The 17168-nt window shown below is 41.0% G+C and overlaps 1 protein-coding gene across 2 annotated transcripts in view; it reads left to right on the top strand.

Moving 5' to 3' along the window:
- LOC119712788 (ephrin type-B receptor 5) overlaps positions 1-14807 on the top strand; it is a 66560-nt gene extending 51753 nt beyond the window's left edge. For both annotated transcript variants that reach the window (XM_038164558.1, XM_038164466.1), the window contains exons 7-17: positions 3136-3260; positions 4284-4446; positions 5224-5338; positions 8102-8157; positions 8273-8392; positions 8794-9041; positions 9942-10157; positions 11196-11345; positions 11494-11687; positions 12910-13065; positions 14084-14807. In XM_038164558.1, coding sequence (XP_038020486.1) covers positions 3136-3260; positions 4284-4446; positions 5224-5338; positions 8102-8157; positions 8273-8392; positions 8794-9041; positions 9942-10157; positions 11196-11345; positions 11494-11687; positions 12910-13065; positions 14084-14192 — 1652 coding nt within the window. In that variant the 3' untranslated portion in view covers positions 14193-14807. The remainder of the gene's footprint in view (positions 1-3135; positions 3261-4283; positions 4447-5223; positions 5339-8101; positions 8158-8272; positions 8393-8793; positions 9042-9941; positions 10158-11195; positions 11346-11493; positions 11688-12909; positions 13066-14083) is intronic.
- The last annotated feature ends 2361 nt before the right edge of the window (positions 14808-17168 follow it).

Genomic DNA, 17168 nt, shown 5'->3' on the forward strand with positions numbered 1-17168 from the left:
TGTCTGAGTTTAGGTAGGAGCTCCTTGTTCAAACATGCAAGCCTGTTGGCATTTTTTGCCTGAATTTGTTCTTGTTGGGATGGAGTGCTTTTGCACCTGGAAGAGGTAATCCTTGCACATGAACTAGCTTTTTTGAGCCACTCTTCACTCCAGGGCATTATCTCACGGGACTCCTTCAGGCAGAACCACAAAGGGGTCACATTGGCTCTCCCAAAGTATCTTCATAGAATGTAATACAGGCTGAATGTCACATGCCAGAAATGCTCATGGTCTGCTGAGAATGGCACTTGGCTGTGCTCTGCAGAAGTGGGGATTGCATTGTATTGTTACATGAGTCTGCACTTCCTTCACATTCCTTACTTACCTAGTCTGTTGATTGAGATAGATTTTTAGTCTTGCGAGCACGTGTCTGCTGCCAGGAAAAAATTTGTCCTGCAACTGACAACCCACAGAATATAGAATCTGGGAGTAGTATTTAACTGGTGTTTAGACTTCTTTACAGCTTTAACTGGGTTTATGTGGGCAAGAATTTTCCATGCATTTGCTATTATTTAAATTGCATACAATGAGAACTGCTTTTTCAGTCTTAATTAAAGATCTGATCTCATAGCATGTTTTTTGCTCTCAGTAAATGGAATAGACTAGACTAGAATAGAATAGAATAGAATAGAATAGAATAGAATAGAATAGAATAGCATAGCATAGTTGGAAATGAACCTACAATGATCCTCTAGTCCAGCTGCCCAGATTGGATTGAATCAGGCACTGTGATTTCAGCTGCTATTAGACAGGGACGTAACATGTTTATGTCTGTAAACCTCATGTAAAAAGAAAAGAATAAAACTGACAAATCAATATAGACCTGGACACATTTATGTACACAGAAGAAAGTTTTGAAAGCAAAGTTCTGTTACTAACATTTTTAAAAGTTGGCATGGAAAAAAGGGAAAATACTCACCTAGCACTTCTGTAGCAGCAGAAGTATAGAACTTTGAATGTCTACAGACATAAAACCTTGAACTTTATATTTCCTAATATATTAACACTGAGAGAATAACCTTATAATACACCTCTGACAGGAAATATGTACTTACTCCACCAACAATTATGTTTGCCTTGCACATCACCTTAGTATTGGTATTCATACCATGTTAGTACGAAATTTTCAAAAGAGAAATCTTGATATCTCTTTTCATTCAAGAGATGGAAGAGCTCCCTGGCCAGTGTTTCATAATTTTTTAGGTCCTTAAAAGAGAGGCACACGTGTATCAAAATCTAAAATATGTCTCAGAAAGGCAGATTAAAGACAGTCTGCCTTGCAGTGATTCATAGCTGGTTTTATTACTGAGAGTTTTTAATGGCTTTTGCTCTCTGTCTGATTATTAGGTGCAAATCACTAAAATTACTATTTTTAATACAACATACTGCAGTATCCTGGTTGCCTCCTCCCCCTCCCCCCCCCACCATCTGATTACCCTAAGTGATGGACATATCTGAATAATAGGAACATTCTAGAATGCTGTGGCACATGGTCAGGAGATACACTTGAGTGATGTTTTTGTTATTTCTTTATTGATTAATTCCTCCAGGTAGGGGGAAAATTTGGGATCAGGAAGAAATGAGAAGCAAGAGAAGAATAACTGTTAGAGCTGGGAAAGAGAGGACTTGAGGGGAGATTTAACTCTGATCATTCTGCAAAATCTTAGAAGAAAGTAGATTGTTCCCTGGCAATGTAGCTCTGCATTTAGGTTTGCACCTCTCCTGTGTGTTTGCTTTGTGTCTCAGTGGAAGAGAGTTAAACTTTTTAGAACATTAAATGTAGCAGAATCTGTCTTGGTCAAATGTTAGCTGACCAGTTACCTCCTGACATTTTAATACGGTGTTATTCATTTGCATCTTAAATGCTACATATGGTCTTGGTTAATTGTTGCTCTCTTCCACTCTTGTCACAACATTCTCATTGGCAGGTAAAGTAGTTGTGTAATCTTGTTTGGAGGAGATGGTGAAAAATGAAAGGAGTAACAAGGAGAGAAAGTATTTTATTGCTTAGACTCTTATTTTGTTTAATTTACATTTTTAAATTAGTTCCCACTTGCCTGAGCTGTTTGAAGCCCATCTGAAATATGTTTTTCAGAATAATTTTATCTTGTTATTAAAAACAATCCTTTTATCTTTTTCACTATTAATGAGGGAAGAAAATGCTATTCTGCAGGTTTTGATCATTTGCCAAATGTCTCTGCTTCATTCTTCACATCAAGGAAGTTTATGTCTATTTTCTAAAACCAGTGGTGTTTGGTGGCAGCTTTTCATTGGCATGCTTTTTCTGGAAAATTTAAATGTTGCTGAAAATGTTGCATCCATTAGGAAAATGAGGATACCCTAGCTGCTTACCTGTAGGTTTCTTGGCAACATGACATTTTCTTTGCAGAGAGAAAGCAAAACTTGAGAAGAGCTTTATGGAAAGACAGCTGGATCCTCTTAAAATTGTCCTGAAATTTTTGCTTGGAAATCTCTTCCCAAGATGAAACTCAAACACTCTTGGCTTTTGCATGAACCTGGAGAGTGTGCATGTGTGTGCAGATGGGTTCATGAATGATTTTGGGAGAAGTGGATTTCCATTGTCTGGAATGTCTCATATACAAGGCCTCCATTACTCTGGTAGCCTATACTTGATTTTTTTCCCCCAGGAAAAGAATTACAGTCTAGGGGAGGAGCAGAAGAGAAGTAATCTGCTCTGCTTTTGTTTTGACCACTGTCATATTCTTTGTCCAGGAGTGATCTTAAGACAAGGCAGTGGCATGGACCACCTTCTCATCTTGCACATAAAAATTGCACATTTGAAGATCAGAATTATATTTCAGGTATTATATAGATAATTTCTTAACTCCTGTGCATGATCAGTTGGGTGTAGATTTCTTCACTTTCAGTCTGAGTTGTCAATGACTGTATCTCCCAGCGGAGTAGTATTGTGCCTGGATTTCTTCTGGTTATTCTACAAAGTACTTCATAATGCAAATTAAGGAAAATTAAAGGAAGAACTGGCCTAACTTATTAACTCATCCTGAGGAATGTTCAATTACAGTTCATTTTTAAGCTTATCCCTTTGCAATCTCTCCTTTTTGTCTTTTATTCCAGTCCCCTCTGCTGTGCCTATGATGCATCAGGTGAGTCGTACCACCAACAGCATCACACTGTCGTGGCCTCAGCCAGACCAGCCCAATGGGGTCATCCTGGATTACCAGCTACGCTACTTTGACAAGGTGAGCAAAAAGTGACTGTGAGCACTTCATGTCTGGGTGATGCACCCCTGCATCAGAATGAACAAGGTGGAAAAAAATGCTTCAGACAAGAAGAAGGAACAAACTTTAGCAATACCAAAAGTTAGTGATATACATGTCATCTGACATCAGTCCATCTGCATTTCCCAACTTGAAAACATCCAGGGACCAGGCAGATTTTAAGAAAAGAGAAGGCACTTCTTTAAGCTTAAAAGCTGCAGCTAACGATAGGTTTAGTATCAGCTGACACAGGCAACAGTGGAAGGAGCTGAAGTGTCTAAATATCTTTACTGGAATTGGATTCACTGCAAGTCTGTCATTCATTTATGAGGAGAAGTCTCGTGTCCCCATTTATGCCTGGACAGACATCTCTAAGAAATTTTACGAGAAGAAATACCCTCTTTCATTCGCTAAGTGGCAAATACCTCTTTGTGTGCTGGAATTACAGGGTGGCAAATACAAATTTGTCCTCCATTCACTTGTCTTGTGACTCCTAATCTATCTGAATTGAGGGGAAGAGATGTGTGGGGCTGTTCAGATGAACTCCCATTCCATATTACTGGTCTTTCACAGAACTACTTCTGCAGGATTTTGCAGGGCTACTATTTTTTAGTGGCAAAAAGAACTGCTATTTGTGATAAGGTGTATAGCAGCTTCCTGGATACAAGTTTACATGTGTTCTTGCTCTGAATTCTCCTAGGAGAGTACATGAGTTTGGAGTTTATAGAAAGCAAGCCCCAAGACAAAGTTTTGTCTTTCATTTTTGTTTAGATTGAGAGTCTTTAGCAGAGCTTTGTGGGGAGCCCAGGCCTGAGGGAATGAAAAACAGCAGTGAGGAATGAGTAGTGTGAGAGGAAGTAGGGTCTGGAATAGCAGCTGTTGTTGGGAGGCTCTGTAAAGGTTCAAAGAATATTGGGTTGACATGGAAACTGTCATGCCGTGATGAGGAGAGTGAGCAGTGTAGGCAGAAGTTTCACATTCCTTTTTGGTCATTGACATTTACAGGCAGAAGATGAGGATAATTCATTGACCTTAACTAGTGAGACCAACATGGCCACGATATCAAGTCTGAGCCCAGGCAAGATCTATGCCTTCCAAGTGCGTGCAAGGACAGCAGTCGGCTATGGCCCCTACAGTGGGAAGATGTATTTCCAGACTTTAACAGGAGGTAAGGGCTGCCTTTTTGTGCCATTTCAGGTCTGCACATGATCACTTTCCACTTGCCTGTGTCCCTGAGTGTATAGGCTTATCCTCTGGAGGACCGCTACCAGACACTCCTACTCAACTTGTATTTCTGTTTGTAATAATTTGCATATGTAGATTTGTTCACTCAGAGAAGCTTCATGTTGTCAGAGGGTATTGTTTATGCTAGTGCTGTACTCCCCAGCCCTGCTCCTTGTTGCCTGTGTGCTTCTGACCAGCAGGTGCAGTGTGCCAGTAAAAATCTCTTTAGGGAGATGTGGCAGTACATAGCACTATATACTGCTGTAGTTTGGCCCCCAGCTGTCAGGGAGACATCTCACAGCTGAAAGCCCTGTGAATGTCTAAAAGACAGGTGGGACACAGGACACAAAGGTAGATGGGACACAGGCATATGTGCAGAAGCTTGCCTTCCAGCAGGATCACCATCCTTTTGGTATGAATCAAAGGTACTGGCAAGCTACATTAATAGGGGACAGTGGGATTACAGCCCAGGTGTAGAGCTAACCTGTGCTTAAGTGGCTTGTCAACTCTCAGTGGACCAGGGGAAGAGGGAGAAAGTGGATTCAGAAGCAGCACTGCCTTTTCAGATGTAGGAAAGAAGGCGCTGGAGAAGCACAGTGACTGGGGAGCAAAGGGCTGGTAGGGCTGGAATTATGGGAGAGATCTCAGTGAGCAGAAGGGAAACTCTGCACAGTTCCTGTCCTCTGCATCCGTGTGTATGTATGTGTGTCTTCCTTGGCAGGGGAGCGCTCGGAGATGGTGCAGGACCGACTGCCTCTGATCGTGGGCTCAGCGCTCGGGGGTCTGGCCTTCTTGGTAATTGCTGCCATTGCCATCCTTGCCATCATCTTCAAGAGGTGAATTCCTTGACCTGCTCATGTGCACTTCAGACAGTGGAACTTCCTTACCCCCCGCAACATAACCCCGTCCTAAGGGAAACATCCTGATCTGCATTTATCCAGTTGTCCTTGAGATGCCATTCTCTAATTAAGGAAAGATCCTGCCCCATTACTCCTATTTGAGGAGCCTCTCCTTTGGTAAACCGCTCATGTACTTAGCTGATATTTGGCTAGTTAGCAATATGAACACAAGGAAAACATTTCAAAGCTGGTACTCAAAAGGTATTTAAATGCATCGCTGTGAAGGAGGGACTGTAAATTACATTTTAGGTAAGCAAGTGGAGAATGAAACAGTGTAGTTGAGAAGGACTGATGGAATAAGTATGCATATCCAGTTATTTAGAAGGTGATAAATACCCTTTCACCAAGGACCAAAAGACAATGGCTCATTTGCTGAAGAATAAAATCTATACAACCCCAATGGTTCCATGGAAAACTGGCTCATAAAATACAGGTTAAAGAAAGCAAGTACCACTTTCCATTTTGAAAAGAATAAAGGGCATATAAAAGATTGTAGAGATAATCTGTTACAGAAAAAAAAAAAAAAGGACAGAAATTTTAAAGAGAAAAAAGTAAAGGTTGCTATTTTTGTAGAGGTACAAAAGTAAACAATGAGGGTTTTGTTATTTGAAGAAAAGAAACAGTCATTACCCGCTCCTTGAATTTACTGAGGTTTGAACTTAATCCCCTAGATTGTCAGTAATGGATTTCTGTGTCTTTGCTCTACTGTGCCTCTGCACAAGAGGGACTTTATAGCTTTTTCTACTGACCTAAAAAAAAAAAAAATGTATAAACTACTTAACTTTAGAAAGTGACGTCTAGTTTTAATGATTTCTTTTTTGTTCTCTTCCCTTTTCTACATTTGTTTTCTTCTCTTGTGCATATTATCTTTTAATATTTTTCTTTCTGGAAAGAAAAGAATTATCACATATTGTTATATTTTAAATGTTGCCTCCTTTTGTTGCTTTGAACTGTTAAAAATGCAATTTCTTGTTACAGCTGGAAATGTGATATTATGTGCACAACTCAATAAAGCATATATTTTTCTAAAAAAAATAAACCAAACCCAGAATAACTTAATATTACCAAAACTGTTTTGGGGAAAGACATTAATGGCATCTGTAAATATACATATGAGGAAATATCCTAAAAAAATACATTCATTTGTACTTAAAGAATTATGTACCATTAATAGACAGCTTTTCAGAAAAAGTGGAGATACCAAATTTCTATTTTAAATTTGTCCTTGATAAGAAAAGTAAGTTTGAAGATGCAGAAAATGAGGAACACCAAATGAAATGAGTAGTTCCTTAAAAGGTTGAACATATGTAGAGTCAAATGCTATGACTTTAACTTGTTTTTATAAATTGTTGGTACACATTTTTCAGGCAATATGCACTGTGAAACATCTATTTTAGCTAATTGTTTTGTTGGCTTTTTATATGGAAAACAATTATTCTGTCAGATAACCTATAAAAACATTATTGTAGACATGACTTTCAGGTTCAACAACAGAGTTAGATCTCTTAGGTATAGGCCCCTGGCAAAGCTGATTTCTTTGCACAAGAGAAAAAAATTTGAAGTTAAAACTGTCTGTGGATTTGAAAGCAGAATTTAAAGAGATAAGTGTGACAAGTAAGAATAATACAGTTAGCTGTTAGAATGTCAGAATTACTTATGTTCATAAAGAAAAGTAACATAATGTTTCATGATACTTTGCCTTCAAATGCTAATTGAATCAGCAGCTAAAAGGTCTCATGCTGAAACAGCAAAACATGCGTTGACACAAATCCATGCAGACAGCAGGGATACTGCAGGATACTGTAGGGTTTGATTTACAGTCTGGTTTAATTAATAGGATGATTGGAAACTAGCATGAAACATACTTTCTTTTTTTAAAAAATGAACACTGCTTGGAACAAAGGAAGTAGCTTCAAAATGGCAAATAGATTTAGTGCAAACAAAGAATGGAATGAAACTTCTAAAATAATTAGATTGTGTGGGAAATAAATGATTGAATAATACACATTCGGAAGGAGAATGACATCTGAAAAATGCCTGTGCTGAGAAGGATCTATGCTTACTGGAAATTAGATGCATATATGCAATAAACTTTACAATAATAAAGACCATGCCTGTTTTGACCTGCACATGCAAAAGTCACATCAAGGAACAGATTTCCATCTGTTTGGGTCTGCGTGGTTTGTTTGGGTACCATACTTAGGAATAGAGTGGCCAAAGTAAATGCTGTTAAACAAAGCCAGGAGGAAAAATAATTGGGGGAGATCTATACATATTAAGCATTAGAGTAAATGGCTCTTAGAATGTTTTTGAAGAACTTTAAAGGCATCACAGAAGAAAGCATACATTATAATTGAGAAGAATAATTTGTTGTAATTAAATTAAATTAAAATGCAAATTTAGCCTGAATAACAATAAAACTTCCAAGGCAGTAAAGTTAAACTGTAATATTCTTTTTCAGGATAGTGTTGAAAGCCCTATCATTTGTCATTTCTAATGTGGGGGTGCCAACAGTGGTGTAAAAACCACCACATAGAAAAATAGCATGCGCTGGTTACCAGGAGATGGGCAGGATCTTAACATCCATCTTCTACCCCTGATTTCAAGGATTCTCTGAGCCTTGCAGTGAGAAGCTTATCCCAGCATCTGATGAGAGACTCTTGTGTGTGTTTTGACTTTCCTTTCCTTTGTGTCCTGCAGTAAAAGGCGAGAGACCCCATACACAGACCGCCTGCAGCAGTATATCGGTGCACGAGGTAAGTGTGTTTGAGCAGCACATGACAAGGGCCTGTCTCTTTCCAGGACTCATTAACACCTGTGTGTCTCAGGGTTTGATCCTGGTGATGTTTTGGACTGTTTCCCCCACTGCAGGACTCGGAGTGAAGTACTACATTGATCCTTCAACCTATGAAGATCCCAATGAAGCCATTCGAGAATTTGCCAAGGAGATTGATGTGTCCCTCATCAAGATTGAGGAGGTCATTGGATCAGGTAGTGTGAGAATCTGTGGAGTATTTAAAGTGCCTTCTTGTTCACCTTGAGACCTGACACACTACTGGCCTGAAGTGGACTCATGGATCCATGGTACATCTGGTGTCCCAGGATATCTAAACCTTCATTTTTACCAAAATTCATTTTAACCTACTAACCCTTAGATATTGGCTCTAAACCAAGTTTAAAACACCCTTTGAATACTCAGAACTCCTCATTTGAGCCCCAAAGATGTAGTGTTCTCCAACTTTCACCAAAAGCTTTGCCGTAATCTAAACAGTCCCATAACCCTACTTCCAAGCATCACGCAAAGTCATCCACAGTAGAATGCTTTAGTACATCTGACTAAAATCCATTGCTGTGCTTCCTTACTCAAGGTGTGTTTCTTCCCTTCCTGACAGGAGAGTTTGGAGAGGTGTGCTTTGGGCGCCTAAAACACCCAGGGAAGCGTGAATACATGGTAGCTATTAAGACCTTGAAGTCAGGTTACACAGAAGAGCAGCGTCGGGAGTTCCTGAGCGAGGCCAGCATCATGGGGCAATTTGAGCATCCCAATGTCATCCACCTGGAGGGGGTGGTCACCAAGAGCCGACCAGTCATGATTGTCACAGAGTTCATGGAGAATGGATCGCTGGATTCCTTCCTCAGGGTACCACACAGTCTCCCACAACCATTAACCTCTTCATGTCACTGTGTGCCAGTCTCACAGCTGATAATTTTGCCTGTCCTTCTTCACTCCTGTGTCCCCAAGCCCTCAGTTGCCCTCTTCAGGTCCAACAGAAATTATAGCAAACAGCCACAGTAAGTGGTTTCAGGACAACATGGTGAAAATACTCCAAGGGCTTAACAACCGTATAAAATTTCAGTATTTTAGATTTCTTCAACTCCAATAATTATTGTAAACAGTACCAAATCTTTGTACACAGCCTTTCAGTTGCTTATGTGCATGTTCCAAATTTTTCCTTTCTAATAATGTTTTCCAGACTTTATTTCACAGAATATTTTCTAGTTTTAACTTTGTAATGAAGTAATGAAACTTGCAGTTATTTGTGGATTTTGAGTTTTCTAGTAATGAAACACAAATATGGACAATCCATGTAGTACAGCTGCTTCACTTCTCCTTTTTTACTGATTCATGTGCTCATTCAGCCACAAATGCTTTGGCAGGTACAATTTGAAGAGCACACTGAGTAGAGCTGCATAGAAGCCATTGTAAAGATCTTAGTGCAAGCAGATTTGTCTGCTCACATTCATTTAGCCATCTTAGTAGTTAGTGAGGTTAGGTGTAGGATGCTAAAGGGGATTGTGGCCCCAAGAGGAGGTTTGCCTTCAGGAAAAGTTCACCAATGTCTGATTTTATTTGAGGTTCATTGCTTTAAGCCCACCTTCCTTTGTTATTTGTTTTCCTTGAAAACAAATTTGGGCTGAAATTAAGATGTGTGTTCTCTAATTTCATAAATCCACGTTGTTACCTTGCGCTTTGTTAGTCTCCCCTGTTGGCTTCATGTTCTGTGGCCATGAGAGCCTGTGTTTGCCTCGTCCCTTGCAGCAGAAGGAAGGGCAGTTCAGTGTGCTGCAGCTGGTGGGAATGCTGCGGGGGATTGCAGCCGGCATGCGCTACCTGTCAGACATGAACTATGTGCATCGTGACCTGGCAGCACGAAACATCTTGGTCAACAGTAACCTGGTGTGCAAGGTGTCAGACTTTGGGTTGTCCCGCTTCCTGGAGGATGATGCTTCCAATCCCACCTACACTGGGGGTCTGGTGAGTCACTGCTGCGGTGGGAGTTGTGTAGTGCTGACAGAATTTTTCTTGTGTTCCTCCTTTGTTTGGTGCACCCTCTTTAGTCTGTCTTGAGACCATAGAGAAGCATGGAGTAGACCCTTCTGTCTTGTGAGCTGTTTGTTCCAAAGCAAAGTAAAAATTAAAAATAACTGAGTATCTGAGCCACTCTGCCATGTGAAGTTTCAGTGCTGTTCTTTGTGGCATGACACTGAATAGGTCAGACCTCACAGCCTGATGTAACTATTATCTTCCCCCTTTCATTAGCTTTTTATAGGAAGGATAAAGGACTGAAGGAGAGATTACAATCCTGTACTACTGCTCTTTGGAGAAAGAGTTGGGTTTTTTCCTACAGAAAAGATAAATGACCTAAGTGTATTTATGGGCTTACAGCCAACCATCAAATGAGCTTATTGACTATGAAATTGTGACACCTGTCACACATACTACAAAGAGGGTGGGAGTATAACAGGTGTATTGAAACAGAAGGGGAGGAAGAATTCAGTCACTGAAACGTGGAACAATTTTTAGATCTGTGCATTTTGAAGAACCAGCACCTGAATGGTATTTCATCTTAGAGGTCATACGTGCAGTTAGAGAGATTGAGATGGAAAGGGAAATGAGTTAATGCTAGCTACTCAGTGTATCTGTCCCTAAGTGCTGCTGTTTGGCATTATTTAAATGGCTTTAGATTTCCAGATGATTGTGACTCAGGAGGACTTTGCTATATGCCGCTTTCAAATGCTGCCAAGTAAAGCTGTGAAAGTATAAAATCATGGGATTTGTAGCATCAAGGAGGCATGATTCTCTCTTTTCATTAAACTTGTCAGCAAAACAAGGTGGAAACCTTGAACATAGTATGAATTTAAACCAGCAGTGTTTCCAAGACAGAATCAACGGGACTGTCACTCCATGCTGCAGGCTGTGTTGTGCTGCTAACATCTGATTGTTTCAGTGATGTTGTTTTCACAAGCAGTCCTTATCTCACTACATTCTGATTGCTTTCTGTCTGCTTGCCAGGGCTGCAAAATCCCCATCCGCTGGACTGCCCCTGAAGCCATCCAGTACCGCAAGTTCACCTCCTCCAGCGATGTCTGGAGCTATGGCATTGTCATGTGGGAGGTGATGTCCTACGGTGAGAGGCCTTACTGGGACATGTCCAATCAGGATGTAAGTTTTGGAAGATGTGAGGATGTACTTCTGCCTCTCTGTCCTATATCAATTCAAGCAGAAGAAAGCCACACACAGCAAGTGATTGAAGCTCTTTTGTCTTTTATTTTCCCAGTTGTGATAAAGCTTTGTTCTTCTTTTCCTGCAGGTAATTAATGCCATTGACCAGGACTATCGCTTGCCACCACCCCCAGACTGCCCAACTGTTTTGCACCTGCTGATGCTTGACTGCTGGCAGAAGGAGAGGGTCCAGAGACCCAAGTTTGAGCAAATAGTCAGTGCCCTGGATAAAATGATTCGCAAGCCATCGGCCCTCAAAGCCATTGGCACTGGGACCAGCAGGTGAGGTGGGGATTTAATGTAAAATAACAGGACTTGTCTCTCAGTAGGCACCATGAGGAAAGGGAAGCCAGAAGTCAGGCTATATAGTTTTTTTCCTAACCCTGTCATTTGAGACTGGGAACAAACAGGAAGCAGAAAAAAAGAGAGGAAGCAGGTTGGAAGAACTGTGTATCCTGATTCAGTTAATGGGGAGCTCTGAGTGCTGAATGTGACAGGAGATAAATCTCAAGGAGTTGCATGAGGCTGAGGGAATGAAGGGAGGGACACATCTGGGTGCAGCAGCACGAGATATTCTGTGATCACACCATATTGTGTGACCACAAGAGATGATGAAGAAAAAGAAGACCTTAGCTTATGGAGGGAAGGAAGTCTCTACATAGGAATAATTAGAACTGCAGCTTACATCCCATATTTTCCCAACTGCATTTTGCAGTCTGATGGAACAGGAGGCAGGAGGTCAGCAAAGAAGAAGTCTCTGGAGGGATAAACGGTGCCAAGGTTAGTTGGCTGCTGGGCTGATGACGAAATTACATCCTGCTGGCCTGGAGGGTTTTTCCCTGTGGTTATAAATCTTGTCTCAGTGGAATGTACTCCACAGCTGGGGAAGGGGAACAGTATCTAGTGATGGTCATTTTACTAAGAGCACCACATAAAGAGGGTTAAAGCTCTGGGACAGGTGCAGATGATGAGGAAAAGAGCAAATACCATATGTAAACAGTCATCTCTTCAGCCTTTTAGTGCAATTCTTTTATCTGGTGGGTGTTGGAGCTGAAATAACGCACTCATTGTGTCATAGGTCACTATCTGACCAAAACAGAACATTTAGGAGAGGGAGACCTAGTCACAAAGGTAAAAAGGTGTATAAGGTCTCTTTCAGAAACCTCACTGCTGTTCATTGCCCAGCTAATAGGTCTAGACCAAGAAAGTGTGGAAGGATCTTGGGCAACAAGAAGAGAATGTGTCTGAGAGAGTATGGGCATTGGGAAGAAAGAATCAATTTCTTGGGTTGGTTGGTTGTTTCCAGGCAGAAAAAGGGACACTGGAAGTCTAAAAACAGCACATCAAGATGGGACTTCAGGAGCCAGGGCATGAAGAACAAATGTCATTGTTCTTCATTCTGTCCTCTTCGGAGCCTGCATTCTCTCCCTCTCATAATTCTTATTTTACTGTTGTGCTCGGCTGATGCCAATAACTTGAGTTTTAGAACCTGCCTCTTTTGCAGACCATCTCAGCCTCTCCTGAGCAACTGTCCTCCAGATTTCCCTTCCCTTAGCAATGCTCACGAGTGGTTGGATGCTATCAAGATGGGTCGCTACAAGGAGAATTTTGACCAGGCCGGTCTGGCTACATTTGATGTCATATCACGTATGACTCTCGAGTAAGTAACAGAGCAGAGAGAAACAGATACCAGACCCTGAGTTTTCCATGCAGAAAGTGAAAGCAGTCTGAGAAATTTGCTATATGGAAAATACATACACATGAAAAAGGAGATGGAAGCCAAAGCACAGTAGCTACTGTTCCTTGCATATTACTAGGGCCTCTGGACAGCATCCATGGTGTGACACACTTGTAATCTGTATCTATAAGCAGTAATTCGGATCCAGTGTGCATCAGAAAATGTACTGTCAGTGTTGCAGAGAGCCTGTTTATATCAGAGTGTTCATGACAGCTAGCACTGATAATAACAACCACTTTTAAGCAGATGTGTAGAACCAGCCACACCATATAGAGCATTGAAGTGTTATGTAAAAGACAGGATCCAGGAAAACAAACATTCTTGGAATCAAAGAATGGTTTGGGTTGGAAGGGACTTTTAAAGGTCATCTAGTCCAACACCCCTTCCATAAGCAGGGACACCTTTAACTAGATGATGTTTCTCACAGCACTGTCCAGCCTGACCTTGAATGTTGACAGGGATGGTGCATCCACAACTTCTCCTGGCAACCTGTTTCTGTGTCCCACCACCCTTCCTTATTTCCAGTCTAAACCTACTCTATTTCTGTTTCAAACCTCTGCCCCTTGTCCTGTCACTACAGGGTGTGGTAAAAAGTCATTCTCCATCTTTCTTGTAAGCCCCCTTTATATATATTGAGAAAGTTCTTTCTGGAGCCTTTTCTTTTGGCTGAACAACTCCAACTCTCTTTTTTTCTGTAGGAGATCAGCCCTCTGATCCTTTTTGTGGCCCAGTTTCTTTTTGTACCTACCAAGTTCTGCCAACACCCCCTCCACCCACACACATTTGTCAAGCAAAAGCAGAGGCCTCGTCAGCTGTTTCTCAGACACAGATAGGCACACATATCCATACCCGTTTATTTGCATCTATAACAAAATGGACTGAGACTGTTCAGAACAAGCAGTTCATTTTAACAACTTCTGTGTCCTCTGTTCCTTTGCAGAGATATCCAGCGTATCGGAATCACCCTCGTTGGTCACCAGAAGAAGATTCTAAACAGCATCCAGCTCATGCGAGTCCATTTGAATCAACTTGAACCAGTTGAAGTGTGATGTTTACATCATCCTCATTCCACTAGTCTCAAACTCTGGAAAGGTTCTGGGGGAATTCAGAGGGATTTCAATGTAAGGAAAAGGTGTCAGTATGCTACTTGAAGACTTAATGCACCCAGAGAGTGCACACTACATGTCCTGTTCCATGAACAAAAACCAAGCCTTGCCGTGATTTGCAAGCAGAACTAAATGACTGGTGACGATTACATGTGGCTGATGTCATACATTGGGAATGGGTTTGGGGAGGGAAGGTTATAATAACACAGGGTGGAGATGGAATATGGCTTGGACAGATCACAAGCACCTGTTGCCTATTGTCTGCCAACAAAAGGTATCTTACAACTTTACAAAGTCATCAGCAGGCTTTATTTATGGCTGAGAGCCCAGCAAAGCTGCAAAGACATAATAAAGGCAACAAAAAATTAGGGTTTTTTTCAGAAGAATGCCATCGTGGTGTGAAAGATTATTCCTCAGATGGAGATGAGCATCAAGCTATCACTTGGTGTGCCAGCTCAGTTCGGAACTGAAGTTCCAGCTAGTGCACAGCATGTGGTAAGCAAAAACAGATGTCACCTGGTACACAGGTTCAGAGTAAAGAATCTAAATTCAATGCTATTTTGTGTGCAGTTCTTGGGTCTGCTCCATGATGGGAATTGCTAATCTTTTGTGCTGACGTGAGGAACAGTCCATCTCTATTTATGGGACTGCAACAGAATACACAACGATTCCTAGAATCCATCCTGCAAGACCTGCAAGTGAAGGGGGAAACAAATAGGTTTTTGTTCTCACAAGCCCATTCTTGTGAGGAAAGGTGTAACCTGTGATACGCGGAAATCCTGAGTACCCAGATCTTGGGTTTTGTTTTCTTCTGAACCCTGTACAATGAAAAGCAGAATGAAAAAAATCTGAAACCCTTTGCTGCTGAAAAATACTTCCTCTTTTTCTCACCCTAGCCATTAGGCACAGTTTTAATTTTTTTTTAAGAAAATGCAGACATGCAGTAGTCAACTTCAAACAGACCGTTGGAATGGGTGAGGTGAAACTCTTTCACTATGTTTTGTCAAGAGTGATCAGGGAATGGTATCAGTCCCATAGGTCACTTCAGTCTTTAAAAAAGGGCTAACAGTGTTCTTGGATTCAACAGTGTTGATTCCAAGACACATGAGAGTGACCAGAATGGTAGAGCTTATGTATCCTTTCAGGCAGACAAGTACCTGTTTATGGGAAACTCTGCTTCAAGAAGGAGCAGAGCTTTGGGGCTGTATCTCTCTATCTATCCCTATGAAGTTGAACTTGAGAGGAAAACTCATAAACTATACACTTGTCTACCTCATCAACACGTAGGAAGGAAATGGAAATGGCCCAGGTAAACAAGACCCCAGTTATGATACCCTCTGTGTGTCTAGAGAGGAAATAACTCCGACTGTTCTGATCTGTGCTCATCTGAGGACTAGACATGAGCCTCATGTATTTCTCTAGCTGTCAAGAATATCACAACTTCTTCACATACATAAATCCTGTATGGATTTAAAGATTCCCCCAGTCAACCTAACAATTGAAGACCAAGAAGCCATATTTAAGAGTGATTGAAGAGTCCAGTAATATGATGGGAGGTGCTCCAGAATAGTTGCACTGGAATAGCCAATGCAGTTCAAACTCTTTGTTGCAGCATTAGAGTAATGTTATTTTGAATTTTTTTAGCTGAAGAGGGAGAACAGCAGCGCATTTTGCAAGATATAAAAAAGTCAATACAAAAACAATAAAAGGAAACATGAATAAAACATTCATGACAGTACAAAGAGAGTGTGAAGATTAAAAAAAAAACCCAAATCACATCCAACTAGAGTCCAACCTAGAAAATCTCAGTCTGTGCTTTTTAAGGGGTTTCTGGAAACTTGTAATACTCACACATCCAGTCACGTGTATGCTGACTGACTGTCAGCTCCACCCACGGCATCTGAGACAGAACAAGTGTTGTCCTCTTCAGAAAGCATATTGAGCACAAGATGTTGAGGGGAATCTGTGGTCGCTAGCACCTTCCATATATATTCACCAGAGGACAACAGTGCATGTATGCATCTCCCTAAATGAGTGTAGTCTAGAAGTTCTGTGTGCCATTTGGGGAAACTAGGCAACCTTTCATTTCCATGCCTTGAGTGGTCAGGATTACTGGAGAGATTAGCAATCTAGATAGAATTTTATGGCCTCTTTTCAGCCTAGTAGGAACAAACATGCAGAAGAAACATTTTCTTGCTCTCTTCATGCGATAGGAAATTAAATGGGAGCCTCGCCTGAATTCTGTTGTGTTAACAATGAGACTTAGAGCTGCACAAGGAGCAGGCTTGGCATCACATTTGAGTGCAAATGGATAACTCTTTTCTGTAAGAAGTGTCTCCATTCTCTTTATTCCCAGTGTGTTCCCAGTTTTCTGGTGGTTATTTTCTTACACAGTTTGGGATGCAAAGGTTCTCAAATTGCAATACAACTTGTGTCATTTGCCATCATGTAACTCCTTAACTGTGCAAGCGTGGAGGAAGGGCAGTTATGGCAAAAGCATTAAAAGTACCCTGATCTTACTTTTCTCAGTCATCTGAAAGCAGGAATTCTATATTCTGTTTCCACAGTCATCTGGGATGTCCTGCAGTATATGAGAAACCCTAAGAGATAGGCATGGAAATGAGGTGGGAAAGCAGTGGGCTCACCTAGGCACCTGCTATCTGCCCTTCACCAGAAGAATAAGAAACAGTGCTGAAAATGTCTTACAAGCTTTGCCAGAGAAGCAATGGGAGACTAACAAGTTATTGTCCACCTTCACTCCATGTGATTTCTACAACAGGCAGTGTACAAGAGTAATGAATAAACTAAATGCACAGGGGGATCAGTGGACAGACCTTGTTAAGAGTGTTAGATATTTGTATGAAAGCTCAGAAGAGTCATGCCTATAGCTAGAAAGAATATATTTCAAAGATAAATGTC

The sequence above is a fragment of the Motacilla alba genome, chromosome 1, assembly GCF_015832195.1.
Source record: "Motacilla alba alba isolate MOTALB_02 chromosome 1, Motacilla_alba_V1.0_pri, whole genome shotgun sequence".
NCBI lineage: Eukaryota > Metazoa > Chordata > Aves > Passeriformes > Motacillidae > Motacilla > Motacilla alba.